Source organism: Boleophthalmus pectinirostris, unplaced genomic scaffold (genome assembly GCF_026225935.1).
Source record: "Boleophthalmus pectinirostris isolate CB_2022bp ecotype Guang Dong unplaced genomic scaffold, ASM2622593v1 HiC_scaffold_7, whole genome shotgun sequence".
NCBI lineage: Eukaryota > Metazoa > Chordata > Actinopteri > Gobiiformes > Gobiidae > Boleophthalmus > Boleophthalmus pectinirostris.
The window spans coordinates 25,120,921-25,136,061 of NW_026571473.1; the positions used below are offsets into that span (position 1 = coordinate 25,120,921).

General features: G+C 39.0%; 1 protein-coding gene across 3 annotated transcripts in view; it reads right to left on the reverse strand.

Annotated features, from left to right (window-relative positions):
- lpp (LIM domain containing preferred translocation partner in lipoma) overlaps positions 1-15,141 on the reverse strand; it is a 171,964-nt gene that overhangs the window by 25,382 nt on the left and 131,441 nt on the right. For all 3 annotated transcript variants that reach the window (XM_055165133.1, XM_055165135.1, XM_020918742.2), the window contains one exon: positions 6,853-7,022. In XM_055165133.1, the coding sequence (XP_055021108.1) occupies positions 6,853-7,022 (170 nt within the window). The remainder of the gene's footprint in view (positions 1-6,852; positions 7,023-15,141) is intronic.

The window sequence follows — 15,141 nt, forward strand, 5'->3', positions numbered from 1 at the left end:
ATACAGTATGCAGAGGTAATTCCATAATTTACTTAGCAACCATAGTGCAAAATGAATCAAAATTTCACAATAGTTATGAACAGATTAATAAAAATAAATGACAACTTTCCTGCGCAATCATCCCTAAGATGAGTAATCTTTCATAATGAGCGAAGGACATGAAAATAAAGACCACTATAGTTAGAGTATTTGTGAATGGCCCAATTGTTCAGACAGGAGGAAATCCAGTATTTTCATATGAATGAATCACCTGCTCTATAGACTATCAGTATGTATTCAAATGAACATATATAAGATAGACTGTAAAGGGGAGTCCAGAGACGAGCTGAGAGGAGATAGAGGTGATGAGGAGGTGAGATTGACGGAGATGGGCTGAGGTGAGTTAGTTACCGTACTGATGGTACTTTTGATGATATCTGAAAGAAACATTTTGATTCAAATCGCCTTGAGCTACCAAGAGCCACAACTTTCTTTATGTATGTACATATGCATATGTATGTAAGTGCACACAGTAATTACAGGAGCTGCCGATGGTGATATGAAACCTACTGTGCACGGTTAAGTTCTACAGATGGCACTGCTGTACTGGGTTATAATGACTATGCATTGTTTTGTTCAAGGATGATCAATAATTAGTTTTTCTCATCTAGAAATCATGCTCTTGGTATATTCAGACATTTAATCCTGGCATGTTTCGAAGGTTTTCCAAGACAAACAGTGGCTCAAGGTTAGGAGAAATAATTAGCAAAACAACAAACAAGAGCTGTATGGTGAATTATTAAAAAAAACATTTAAAAAAATGCAATGTCACATACAATATAATAATATAATATAATAATGGTTGCTATAGTGAAGTAAAACTGACAGTAATTTAATAGCAGCAAGTAGTACATTAGTTCTTGCACACACTAAGATGCAGGTTCCAAGGTTTAAATATGCTTAAGCATATTTTGCAGATAAAAGATGTATTTATTGATCTATTTTTATTCTTAAACACATTTTAGTTATTGTGAAATTCTGTGAGCCAACGTCAATGTTTGAGAAAATGTTATTGTTTGTGAATAGCTCAAAACACCGGATACTGGATAAAATGGAGCTGCCAATCTTTTCTGAACAAAAGGTAAAAGATGTGTAGCTGTTAACTTGGAAACTACCACTACATGACATCACAAGGTGGAACAGAGCATTTTGAGCTTCGGAGATGTAAACAGACTAATAATGCAGGATTAGTCAAACATGTGTGAATGAAACAAACACAACTCCAGGTGTGTTTTTGATGAAGTAATATTAGTATTCTAATATGGCTCAAAGCTCACAAGAGTCAATTTTGGTAATATAGGACCGTGGACTAAACCAATGGACTAAATATTACACTACTGGACCATAAAGTCTGTTCTTTCTGTGCTGTGGGAGATTCCTAGACTGTGTGACTTGAACCTATCTCTCTCCTCTTTTTCTCTCCGGGATGAAATGCTTCTCCAAAGACAGCGCTCCCTAATGGCACTGCCACCACAACCCGGAGTATGGGAATTATAAAAGCAGCAGAAATTACTTTCATTAAGAAATTCAGATTTGCCCCACGCTTTTGATCTGGAGCCAGAAGAACATTTATGCTGATGAAATGCATACATAAAGTTCCTAAATTATCCGGCTGGTCCTTAGCGCGTGTATCGGAGTTGGAGAACTTCCAGACAAGACAAGTACAATCTCTGTGAGTGCCTGGGAGGGGGGGTGATTTAAGGGATGGCTCAAACGCTGGGAACGGGACGCAGACGTTTCCTGCAAATGATGAAAAGAAAAAGAGGAAATGCACGCACTTTTTCGGATGCTGGGTTTGTGCTTTGCAGAAGTGGTCAGAATTGCCATTGCCATAACGTGATAATATCGATAATAGAGTAATATGGTATAGTATTTGCTGATACCAATATTAAGCTTTTGTCTGTGGTATAAACCAAATGTATGTTAACTGATAGTGAGGTTTACAAATTAATCACTTAAAAAATAATTTAGCCTGCCCAAAAAGACAAATCTGATGCACTGAGGATAAACTTGACAATACACACACAGACTGAAGCAGTGCAGGAAAAAATAAAATAAAATAAACTGGTGCCAAATATCAACAAAATGTTCAGTATCGATTCAGATAAATCCTCTGGTATCACTGATAACTAATATACCACCCCTACTTTAAAGCAAATATTCTATCACAATCTAGCTACATAGATTAAAATCTAAACTAAACTAAAATCATCTTAAATATATGCGAGGAAATAGCAACTTAAAATGTAAATGGTGTAAAATAGTTGTGCTTCTGTATTAAAGAACAAAGTAGTTTTAAATAAATATGACCTAAAATGACCTTTGTGATATATCCTATTTGGTTTGGTACTGTGATAAATTCCAGTAAACCAACAGTGAATAATTTCTGATTTAATAAATAATAATAATAAATCTACACATGATTTGGTAACACTTTACAATAACTACACTTTAGTAGCCTTAATAAAGTATGAACAACTATGACTGAAGTGTAACTACTTAATTAATACTATAACCCAACTTCTAACCCTAACCTCTTTGTTAAGAAGTTAGTAACTAAGCCTGAGTCACTTTTAATAAATTATATGTTCATTATTAGTGTATGTTCAGGCGTCTTTATAATATAATATAATATAAAGTGTTATCCATGATTTTAAAACTAAAGTTAACATGAGAATAGTCTTTCAGTATTGAGAAAGAAATAACTCACACGCACGTATGCAAAACAAAATCAGTCAAACACTTCACAGTTTTGGTCCTTCGCCTTGGTTGTGTGAGCATCCTTACCTCAAAAAGGGAACTTGCTTTGGAACCCAAATAGCTTATCGCCTCATCTGTTTCCTACTTTGTCCTGCATGAATTAACTTACAGCTTTTTTGCTGATGTGCGAGAAATCACACATCCAGTGGCAAACCCAGGGATGACCATAACATATTGAAATGTATTAAGGGAAAACAGTTGTGAGATTTTCATGCGAACATCCAACTTCAGACAAAGTTGTGCATGGGTGCTCTCACTTCTGCAGACCAATTTCTTCTTTTTTTTTTTTAGAATGGAGATATTAAAATAAGTTGGTCCGAAATAACTTGCTGGGAACATCCTGAGTGAGTTTTGAATGATGTAACTGGCGTCTGAAAGGGGAAACTGCTGTCTTAGTCTTATCTGATCCACTTAGACAAGTAATACCATGTTATATTCCTACACCATCCTGACGGGCCTGGATAAGGGGCTGCATTTTAAGTCTATCGGCGCGCTTATCACCATTTAACTCCGAGATTGTTCTGCATCAAGCGCTAGGGAAGCATTCATCAAATAATTCACCAAGAAGACGATAAAATGAAATCCTCTGCCATAAAGAGACAGCTAATGTGGAGACAATGTGATTAGAATAAGGCGACGGCAGCGTGACAAGTTTATCAGTTTGTCCAATGCAAAAGACAGGGAACATATGAACGTATGACTGTAGGTATTAAGGCGGAACCACAACACTGTAATTATAGCAGTTAACAAAGTAACACAAATGCACAATGAACTTCTGAACTGTAGAGCTTAGGCGATCAGAATGTATATTAGTCGACTTAGCATTTTATTTAGAATCTTAAGGTGCATGGTGTAACATTTCTAGTAGAGGGCCCACTACTGCTTTACATTTTTTGGATTAAACTTATCTATCACGAGGGAGACAGGTAGGTTACAGCACTACGCTACATTACAATTCAGATCTGCGGAGAGTCGCCGCTTTTCACAGAAGGAATTATTGTATTTTTGAGCAATAGAAACACTAGGGATGTAACAATAACCAAAATATCGTGACGTTGTATTGTCAAAAGTCTCACAATAATATCGTGGGCTGTCGCAATGTATCAAATCATGTTTTATAGTAGCAACAGCTTATAAACATAGGGAACTACATATCCCATGATTCATTTCAGTGCAGACAACATGAAGAAATATGTTTTTACTTGAATTCTTGGGATTATGATGGTAATAATTAGGGGTGTGCAAAAATTTTGAAATATCGATATATCGCCAACAGTATTTTTTGGTATATTTTACTAAATTGTTTGTTACAGCGCTACAGTTTTGTTGTTTGTTTAGTAGAAGGAAACTCGTGTATGTGACACATTTGACATTTTCACTGTTTTGATGATTAAAATGTTAGCAGGGTCCCTCTACACTACGTTTATCATCACCATTAATACACAGTTCACGGTATATTCTCTTTTTGAGGGATTACAGCATTCCCCACAGGCACACTTCACTTTATTCTCACAGGTGCAGGCCATTCATAATTTTGCACCTCACGTGACCAAAAATTCTTACATGCTATTGGGAAATACAATACAAATCATGACTCTATATAACACATACAAATAATAAAGTGAGAGCACAACTCAACAGTGGAAGGAAGCTCGTTTATGTGACACATTTGACATTTTCACTGTTTTGATGATTATAATGTTTGTATTTCATATTCACTTTGCACAAGAAGTAGTTTAACGAAGACTTTTAGTTTCGCAGTCATGATTTCGCCTTTATTTTTTATTGAACTGTATCGAATTGATTTGAAATATATCGTATTGAACCGAAAGCTCACTGTATCGAGGTAAGTATTGTATCGGCAACTTCTTAATGATACCTAGCCCTAGTAATAATTCACACTAAAATCTTGTCAAGGTATTTTAAAAGGAAAAAAGTATCTGATTCACAATTATACTAGCCTCCTTAAAATATTGCAATAAATATTGTACCATGAGATGTATATTGTGAAAATATCGTACCATTTTGATTTTCCCTAAGAAACATTTGTTATAAATGGAAATGTTTAAAGTCATACCATGGAACATTCCAGGCAAAACAATAACATCTCCATGGAGACAAGAAGGACTCTCCATCAAAAAACATGCCCACTGCACCTTTAACAATTTATATGGGACAACTGCAGAAAGAAAGTTGGTGAGTGAATTTGCTGCAGATTTGTTTTTTTTGGGGTTTTTTTTGGTATTTACACACAACCAGTCAAAAGGTTTGGACACACTTTCTGATTCAAAGTTATTTTTTCTTTATGTTTATTACTCTATACTTTATGTACACAAAGAAGACCTCAGATATATGCAGCTAGATGTATGAAATTATGTAGTAAAGAACAAAAAAGTATAAAATAACTCTAGATAACTAAAGATTTTTATTCAGTTTCTCAAAGTCACCACCCTTTGCTTTGTTGACCGTGCTGCAAACCCTTAACCTTAAATCATTCAGCTTCTTGATGAATTCACATCAAATAACCAAGGTCTAAGCAGTGACTTATTTTGTAAAACCATAAAACAAGTTCTGAGTTATTTTGAGTTTTGTTTTTTCTTTGGAACTTTTCATGTTCCATTAATAATTTTGATGCCTTCTTTGACAATCTACAATGTAAATAATCATGGAAATAAGGAAAAAAAACATAAATGAAAAGGTGTATCCAAAGTTTTGACTGGTAGTGTATGCAAAAAAGCAGATTAAACTCAGGATTCACAAGTTAAGTACCTTTTCTGCGATTAACTGATGTTTGTGCATGAACTTCTGCACAGTTGTAGTCTTGTGAGTGCACTTTGGGTCAACTCCATAAAGAAAATAATTTTGAAAGCTTTTGCCAAGCCCCCCCTTTGACCAATAGGGGTCAGTTATGTAACAAATGAACACTTTTATTACATCTATTTAGTTGTGGGTCTTATGATGTTTATGTTTATGATGTATCCTTGAACTGGTTGAACTTGAACAGTTTTCTTTACAAAATTTTCTGTTTGCCTTCCCAGGTGTTTGAGAAACTTTTGCTTTTCATTGGCTTGTCAAGTTGTTGCCAAATCTAAAAAGAGCTGACCTTTAACCTGTAACCTGTCCAGTTCTCTGGACCCATCTTGTGTATTTTTAGCTGGCGTAGCTCTCAGGGTCATTGGCACTAGACATTTCTAGTCTTGACAAGGCAGTTGTCAAAAACTAATAGTTACACAACACATTTATATACAGCTGATTATTTTAATGTTGCACACTGAAGGCATGATGGATGAAGTGTCTTGCTCTGGGTGTAAGCAAGAATTACAACTCCACGTATAGTTTGCAGCTCCACTTATAGCTGCTCTTATTGTGATATGTAAAAATGTTAATGAATATGTTTTAATTTGTTTTTAAAATAAGATTCCTTGGAAAATTTATCTAATGTATTTTATCTTCTTTTTTTACTATAAACTTGAGTCAAACAGGTGAAAAATGTATAAGATATTTCATGTGTCTGACTGTCCAAACACATCAGGTAAATAAGTTTATTTACATTTTCATTTCCACCTTTTTGAAAACACAAAATAGTTTGTTGTCATCATGGTGCCACAATGTGTGTCGTGTAACTATGAAAGTAGATGTGAAGAAGTAGCACAGAAAAATGATTACGCCAAACGGGAAAAAAAGACACAGAAGTGTTTTCAAAGAAGATAAATATAACACAAAGGTTCCTCTAACTCACAAAATTTTATGTAATATAGGTCCTTTAAAAAGTGCTGTTGCCCAGTAATTGATCAATGAACATTTTAAGTACTTGAGATGGAGTTGCTTCAAAAGTGTTATTATGGTTTACGAGTAGTGACCCAGCAGTTAATGTGCCCGCTCCATGACTCTTATGTTTACTTTCTACATAGTTTTGGCTAATACATTTCTATGGACAATTTATCAGCTTACAACAAAAATGGTGCCAATAATGATCTCATTCTCCACTGGTTACACCCCCAACCCTCCCCTTTTGAGAGAAGTTCCAGACTCTGCCAGTTGGTTGGCACTCACCACATAGCAGGGCTCGCAGTAGGCCTTCTTGTCCACGGCGTAGAAGGGCTTTCCACGCAGTTTGCTGCTGCAGGTCATACACACGAAGCAGTCCACGTGGAAGACCTGGTCCATGGCCGTGCAGCCGGTGCCCTCGCCCACCACGTTCTCCCCACAGCTGGCACAGCGCCCTGGGGAGAGGGAGGGAGAGCGAACAGAGTCAGCCCAGATGGAGCACACACATACACACACAAATTAATTTATGTTAAAACAACTTTAGGATTCAATCAATAATGTAAGTATATACTGTTCATGGGCAAAAGAGATGTACTGCTTCTGAGGATTCAAACATAGAAAGATAGAAAACTAAAAAGAATGCACTCATTGTAACCTTTTGAAAAAGTCTTTTAGTTTAAACAAGATGTCAAATAAATTTTCACATATAAAAGCAGTCGCTATCAAATACTGAACACTCAACAATAGGAGGTACAAGCACAGTTTTTAATGAATGAATTATTAACACAATATCTGACTTCTGAAGAGTGTTCCTTGAATGAGAGACCTTCATTTACAATTAAATCCAAGCAGTAATGGGGGTAAACTGTGTCAAAAGTATTTTTGTTTGAATAGAAAAGGCAGTAAATTAGACTATTTCTTCAAGTGGAGTCAGTATTCTCACTGTGATACAATGGGCCCTTTATGCTTCCCATTTTGGTTAGTTACAATGTCAGATGTAACTGAAATAAAACTAATTTAATAAAAGGATTGAGGGTTAATTAAGAGTATTGGTAAAATGAAATTGCACAATGAATGATTGCATAGTATTCAGTGCAAGTGTATGTATTTTTTAGTGATACACCGATAGTGATACTGGTATCAGATATCAGTGAAATGGTGTATCGGCTCCCAAGTATCAGTTCAGCCAATATGCTTTTTGGAGCAAGAAATGTATGTAATAAGAATATTTCCTGGTTACAGTCGGTTTTTACAATTTTTACAGAGTTATTCAATATTCCTACTGTGTCGTCTTTAAAAAGAACTAAATTCTAAAAAAGTGAATGTACAAAAGTAGAGAAAGTTTTTGGATAAAGTGATTCTGTATTTCCTGGAGGTATAAGTAAGAGCTACATAACGCACTTGGATGTGTTTTATTTTTGTTTAAAGGAAATAAATGCTGTTTTCAGTCTCTGCACTGGTATGGTATCGAAATCAATAGTGGAACTGAAAAAGCTGGACCGACGCATCCCTAATATTTTTCTTACAGACCGTGGAAAGTACAATGCATGATGCTCAACTCTGTGACCACACTTTTAAATAACTTTTTACTACTAATTTCTCAGGTACAAATCTAAAGAAGCAGTAATCTCAATAGAACAAAGACATATCTGATTTACCTGCTTCATTATACACTGCTGTCCAGTTTTTTCAAGCGTCAATATCAGAAGTACCTCATTTCCACTGCCACTTCTATTTCAAAACGCAGATAAGCAAGGATTAAACGCTATAATTATTCCCCTTTAAAGACGCCACGCAGTTCGCCAAAAAAGTCTGACGCGATGACATTATTTTCCAAAAGTCTCGATAAAAAGAAAACTTCACAAGTCCAAGTCGGTCTTTGTGTAAAAAGTGATACTACTACTATTGCGCGGAGAAGAGGCTGATTGCGCAGTACGAGACATGGCAATGGGATATCTCTAATTGAGCGAGCGATATCTTTAATTGAGTTTAAGATGTCCTCCACTCAATGCATTTTATCTTCAACCCAATTAATAACACTGTCAATTTAATTACTGCTATCTCCACAATAATAGGCTTTCAAAAAGATTTTTATTTTTGACACATCTAAGGACCGATGCAAAATGATACAGTATATTTAATTAATTCTTCTATGGATCTTTTGGGGTGTTTTTTTTTTTTCATTTCTTGCTGCATCTAAAGACTGATTTGCCAGTGATTGACACAGGCAGTTGTGAAGAGAGCAGTTCAAGCATTTTAACAGAGGGAGATATGCTATCTGATCAAGCCATTTTTTACACTTGTACTCTGCGTTTTTCAAATCAAAAACTCAAATGATGCGTGTCAGGTATCAGAGAGGAACTTTTATATGTTGAGGAGATGAGATGCCTGCATGACTGGAAGGCTTGCTAATGTCTTTCTAATCTAACATCGCTCATTATCTCATCGAGGGAGATGGAGGAAAGTTGCTCACAGAATCGCTAGACTACAACTTTTCCAGCAAAACAGACAGACAAAATACAGTGTTTGCGGATATGCTTTGCCATTTTACTGAAAGTGTTTTGAAACAACAAAATGATGAACCTTCTTTTGAGATTTTGGATTATAGCCTTTGTTTTTGTAATGTAGGCCTTTCAAGGTGTAATCGGACGTACCCTGGGTGGTTGCGCTAGGTGTGCTGATTGTTGTACAAATGGAAAGATTGGTACCTTGATTACATGCAAACTTGTGTGTGTCCTTTTGCCAAGATCGTGCATCCCCATTCACCTACACTGTGTAACTGGAGATTGTCTAGGGGCTGAAAACACAGATTAGTAAACCTATAGTCAGCTAAAGAAAGTCTTGGTTGAATAAAGGGTGGCAAAAGCTCTGAAAACGATTAGGAACTTTGTATATAGAGAAGTTAAGTAATTAGCATCTGCGTAAGTAAAAAGACACACAGTATGTAACACGCCTTGGATTCTCCTTCCTGCTGTTGTGCTCATAAATCCTTATAATCTTAATAAAAATAATTACCATATTTTTTGGACTATAAGGCGATTAAGATTATAAGGCGCATTAAGCAAAACAAATGGACAGCACTTGAGACTGATACCTTAGCTCAGGCATCCACGATCCATTGGCAGATTGTGGCGTAATTCGCCCGGCGTTGCCTCCCTGTCTTGGTGACTGTGTATTATGAATGTGAATGTGGGTGGAAGATTTATGTTTGTTTTGTTTTATTTCCTACTAGGTAATAATGTGTTTAATGTAGCTTTGCGCACATTTATTTATGTTTTACAGAAACAAAACCACATGGCTAATTTGCATAAACTATAAGCTCTGAAAAAACAGTTCTCTCCTCTGTCAGACTAAAAGGTCACGACTACAGTAATGCTCTGACAATCCATCAAGTGGTGTGGCTTCGTAGCTTACCGAAGTCGTACTAAAGCATTTTGACAGATTTTTGTGCGCTCTGTACCACATAAAATCAGTTCATAGTCAGTAAGTACAACCATAATTGATATATAAGGAGCACCGGATTATAAAGCGCGATTTTTGATAAAATTAAAGGATTTTAAGTGTGCCTTATAGTCCAAAAAATATGGTAGTTAACCAAGAAAAAAATTTGTCCAACTAAGACACCATCGACTAAAGAAATACAGCTTTATAGATTAGCAGTTATGGCTCCCCCTGGACGCTCCTGTGATACTCCAGGACACAGAGGAGGGACACTATGGCTCTTCCCTTTCCCCTCAAACTGCCCTGACACAGGATCTGCTGAGCCTACCTGACTAGTCCGCCTGTTAAACTGCACTGAGACCTTTAACTGAGACACAAAGGTGACTGAGAAGTGCAGTGTAAATGTAAATGTTCCAGCAAAACTTGAATTTCCCTCGGGATATATATATTTCTGTCTGTTTGCCCAAAGATATATGTGGCAACTGAGGTATCAATAAACAAACAAAAGTGTAAAGAGACTTGGAAGCGGAAGGATGTTAGACTAATGGAATAGTGTAAGCATAAAACTAATTGCCAACCACTGTTTTCACTCTTCCCTCCATCTCCGTTCTCTCTTTTTCACTGGTCTTTTACAGGCCTTGATTTCAATTGACTACAACACAAGTTTCCTAACATCGCTTCGCTCCCTGTAACATCTGTACCCACACCTCAATTATGAGCGTGTTACCTTCTGTACGGGAGGCGGATTAAACAAAGGCACGTCTCTCGGGGCTGGAGGGAGGGGTGGAGGGGTGTGGTGGGGAGGGGGGGTTAGGCGTGGGTGTGAGCGCAGGGTAATCGCTTCAGAGGGCCCCGGGATCGCAGCGTGCCGAGCCTGTTAGCGCCTCCACATCACAGGACGTCCTTCTCTGAGTGGATGGGAATGCCAAACATATCCCAGAGGGCGCACACTTTAAACAAACCCAGCGCGCCTCGGAAATCCTTTTGCTTTTGGCAGTCTGTGATCGAACAGAGCCCTGAGGAGCTATTTGAATAAACTCCATACAGCGTCGTAGATGAACGTGCATGTACACAATGAGGAGGATCCCTTTGAGGCGAGCGGGGAGCCACACATGTACGCACCACGTCAGACCACACAGGAGCTAACGCGTCATGTAACGGACCCAAACAGCAGGGTCTTTGTACTGCCATTGTGCACGCCATATATGTGCTTTGTGTTAACAACGCACATGCACTAGGTCACGATCAAGGGAGGGGCAGAACAGTTAGTCCATAGTACAGAAAATGTCATATCACATCAATGACAAGTCTATTGTAGTATTGTACTGCTTTGAGTCTAACCTTTAATGTACAGTATCAACACATGTATTGTTATAATCATGATTCCCATAATTGTATTTGATGATGTGTTGCTGTGGGAACAGAAATGTATATATAATTTTAGTTGCATTTAGGGCTATAACAACTGGATTATTGCAACTAATTTTTTTTATTTTTATTAATAGTCAACTAATTTGGCAATGAAATTATTGTTTTCTGGTGTATACATGGACAAAGGGGTTACAACAGGATGGGCATGTGGAGAAAAACCTTAAAATCATGGTCACTACACACAAGAAAACTTTTACAAGTCTGTCGTTAAACTGCCAATTGCTCTTACAGTATATTTTGAAGTAGAACATTCCCAGACAATATCAGTGTGCATATCCAAAAAAAAAGTCTTTCTTGATTTGAATCTTACCGTACAATCATAGAGACTATTGTTTTACAAGTGCTCTACATCCATAATTTCACATTCATGCCATCGGAAGTGAGCGGTTTAGAGTCACTACTTCAATGGACGCGCTGAAAAATGGAGAGCCACAACTGAAGCAACACGGTATTTACCCGGTGGAGCTGATCCAAAATACTTTCCAACTATTTCAGCCGTGCATTAAGGAATCATGAAAGGCCCATGCTCCCCAGTGTCCCTTTGCGCCCAGAATGGAACCACAGTCTTAATATCCCACTTCAAATGGTTCCTGTACAAACCAATGCAATGGCGGCAAGAGGAGGGGGTTCATTTACACTTGACTCAGTCTCTTCCCTTTCATTGCTCAGCCTCAGAAGTGTCTCCTCTGTTACATGGAAAGTCAAAAGCAAAGTCTTTTCTTCTTCTCTTTTTAAAAGCTGCACATTCCCTGTGAGCTATAGAGGCTTCCAATGCTTAGACAATTTAATTGGATAAAAGGAAAAGATTAAAGAGGCCCTGACTGTGTTCCATAAATAATTGATTGCTAATGTATTTGTAGTGGCAGGGAGACGCCGTTGTTTGGTGAATGGGGGATGTTGAGTGGCAGAACGCCTCAGATTTCGCTCCGTCTTGCCGTCTTTGTTTTTTCACGCCGTGATGTTGAAGCAGCTTGAAAGGCAGAGAGGGAGCACACTTGCAGCTCAATTTGATCTTACATCGTCAGAAATCAAAGATTGTGCATGTAAAGAGGGATCGCAAGGAACTTTTTGGTGGGAGACCAAACTTTTCACACTATCTTACTAAAGAATACAATTCTGCTGGTGCAACCCTTGCAAAGCCCAAAGGCAAAAGCAGCAACTGTAGTTCCTATTCAAAACTAATAAAAGATCCACAAAACCCACTCGGGAGTCACAACTTAAGTTTGTGTTGGAAGAAAACAGACGATTTCATGGTTACATCACCAAGTGTTTGACTACACAGTGTTTTTTAACTATTAACACAAAGGATATTGTAATAGCTTGTGAGGTTTTAGTTTCCAGGGAACAGGGGTAAACAGGCTGGTCGAATTTAGCACAAAAAGCTGAAACTTGGTCCCGCTTAATTAAAGTGAGGACCAACAGGTCAAACGGTGGCTAGGAGCACAGACTCCAGTTTAAGCCATCGGGCTGTGTGTGATGTTCATCTCTGGTCCTGGTTATTGCTCTGTTGTTTCAGAGAGGCCCTGGGCGCCCTCACAATGCTGTGGCCCTCAGGACAACAGAAGAATAGCTGTCATCACTGTATTTCAGTCTGAATGCCTCCGCTCCTCGGCTGCTCTAATCTCATTCCCAGTGTCAGCAGATCCAGAGCAGAGATGTGCGATGGAGGAGGACGGTGCTGGGGCTAAACGTGCCACAAAACATTAGCGCTTTCTGCCAGGGCCTCAGGGGCTGCTACTGTGCTGTACATGAAGGAGGAGCAGGTCGACTGGAGCACAGCCAGGATCATTCCTGTGGAGTCTGAACAGGTACATAGGTACACCGCTGTGTGTCCTTATAGGGCCTGTATGTGTGTACATACATGTGTGTATACATACATGTGTGTATACATGTATGTGTGTGTACATATGTGTGTGTGTACGTGTGTGTGTGTATAGTGTGAGGTCAAAAGCTCACTCACAAATCAAATGTAGCAACATGAGGCCGCGAGCCTCAGCTGGGCTCACACGCAGCTGATCCTACAAGCCTCAGTGGATCTGTGTGAACGAGGCTTGGGACAGAGGGGAGGGGCTGGGCCTGGGGGCGGTCACCTCACGTGAACCATGAGAGAAGAAAAAATAAAAGCGTTTCTGTTGGCGAGAGCACAGCATCAGAGAGACTAGAAAGCAGCGGCAGAGGTCAGCGCAGTAGCACCATAATGAGCGCACATACTGGACAGCCTGTGTTCAAGCACATCTAACCCAATCAGATATCACAGAGAGCCCATAATAAGGAAAATGGTGACACAGCAGGAAAACTCACCAGTTTATTTGGTGAAGAGAGGCGTTGTGATAAGCCGCTCGGCCCACTCTGACATACAAAGAGCATTTGTAACAAAAGGCAGCTGTGATGGATGAGCTGTGCCTATTGTGTGCTATAATCTAGTCTTTAGCTGTCATGTACTAATCCACTGTAGGTGGTACACTGATACACAGGCTTTGGGCGAGTTACCATGTCACCACCAGACTGCTCTTGTGATGCCCCCTCTTCATGCCCCCGGGTGGTCCATGACCTCCTTCAGCAGCCTTCTCCACTGAGTCTCCTGACACACACACGTACACACATACCCCTATACACACGCACACACACGGGCACAGGGCCCTGCATCAGGAGCAGACAGGAAACTGCCGCTCTACAGGCTCTGTCTCACAGCAGGGCCGCAGGAGGATGTCAGACAATAACTACAGGCACTTTATCATTATCACTGTGTCAATTGTGTGCAGAGGCACTTGTTTTCACTGTCACCTCGGAGCAGGATGTTTCCTGCCAGCAGCTTTCCGTGGTAGTGCTGTGCATGTTTTACCAAGGGCCTACATCTATGAACTATCAAGACTGATAAATGAATTGTTCTAACTATCAATAAAGCAAACCAATGCGATGGCAAACAATGAGAGAAAGAACATCAGACGTTAACTGTAGATTTCAACTTGTCCATATCTGGGGAAAAATTCTACTGGAAACTGGAAACAAAAACCCAGTGTCCAGAGTTACACATTTCATAGGTCAAAAAGTGTCAAAAATACAGCTGTGTAGAGTTAGAAATTACCATGACATGAGCTGTCACATTCATGTCTAACCACTGTATTTTTCTGTAATTACATTTCTGCGGTCGTATAAATTCACACATAAACAGCCAGAATCCGTCTTCTTAATGTGATTCTCCATGTATATGCATGGAAGGTATTTCAGTAAATGTCTCTTTTCGCTCATTGCTGTTTTTAAGGAATTGCTTATTTATGAGCTTGGTTTCTTTGCGCCGAAGAATTGAATTAGTTACATTTGAGCTGCGTTGTGTTTGTAGTTGGAGGGCTTTTCTTTTCTACGTTAAACGGAAACCTTTGCACTCTAAATGGAACCGGTTTGTTGTTGTGGGTGAGAGCGAGGTGCTTGGCCGAAGGCGCTGGGTGGGGGGAGCAGGGGTGGAGGTGGGACGGGGGGCTGGCGCTCTGTGAAGTGGGTTCGCGGCTGGTGGGTGGGTGTCTTGGAAAAAGGTTCGAGTCTGACATGCATCCCACTTGTTATGACATGTAGAGGCACATTTGAAAGCGAACTCCTGAGAGGTTCCTTAGGGCGACCTCGCTAATATGCAAATCCTTTCAGCGGAGTATCTAAGACAAAGCACAAAGCTGTCTAAACTACGTGCCTATTAATACATTAACTTCA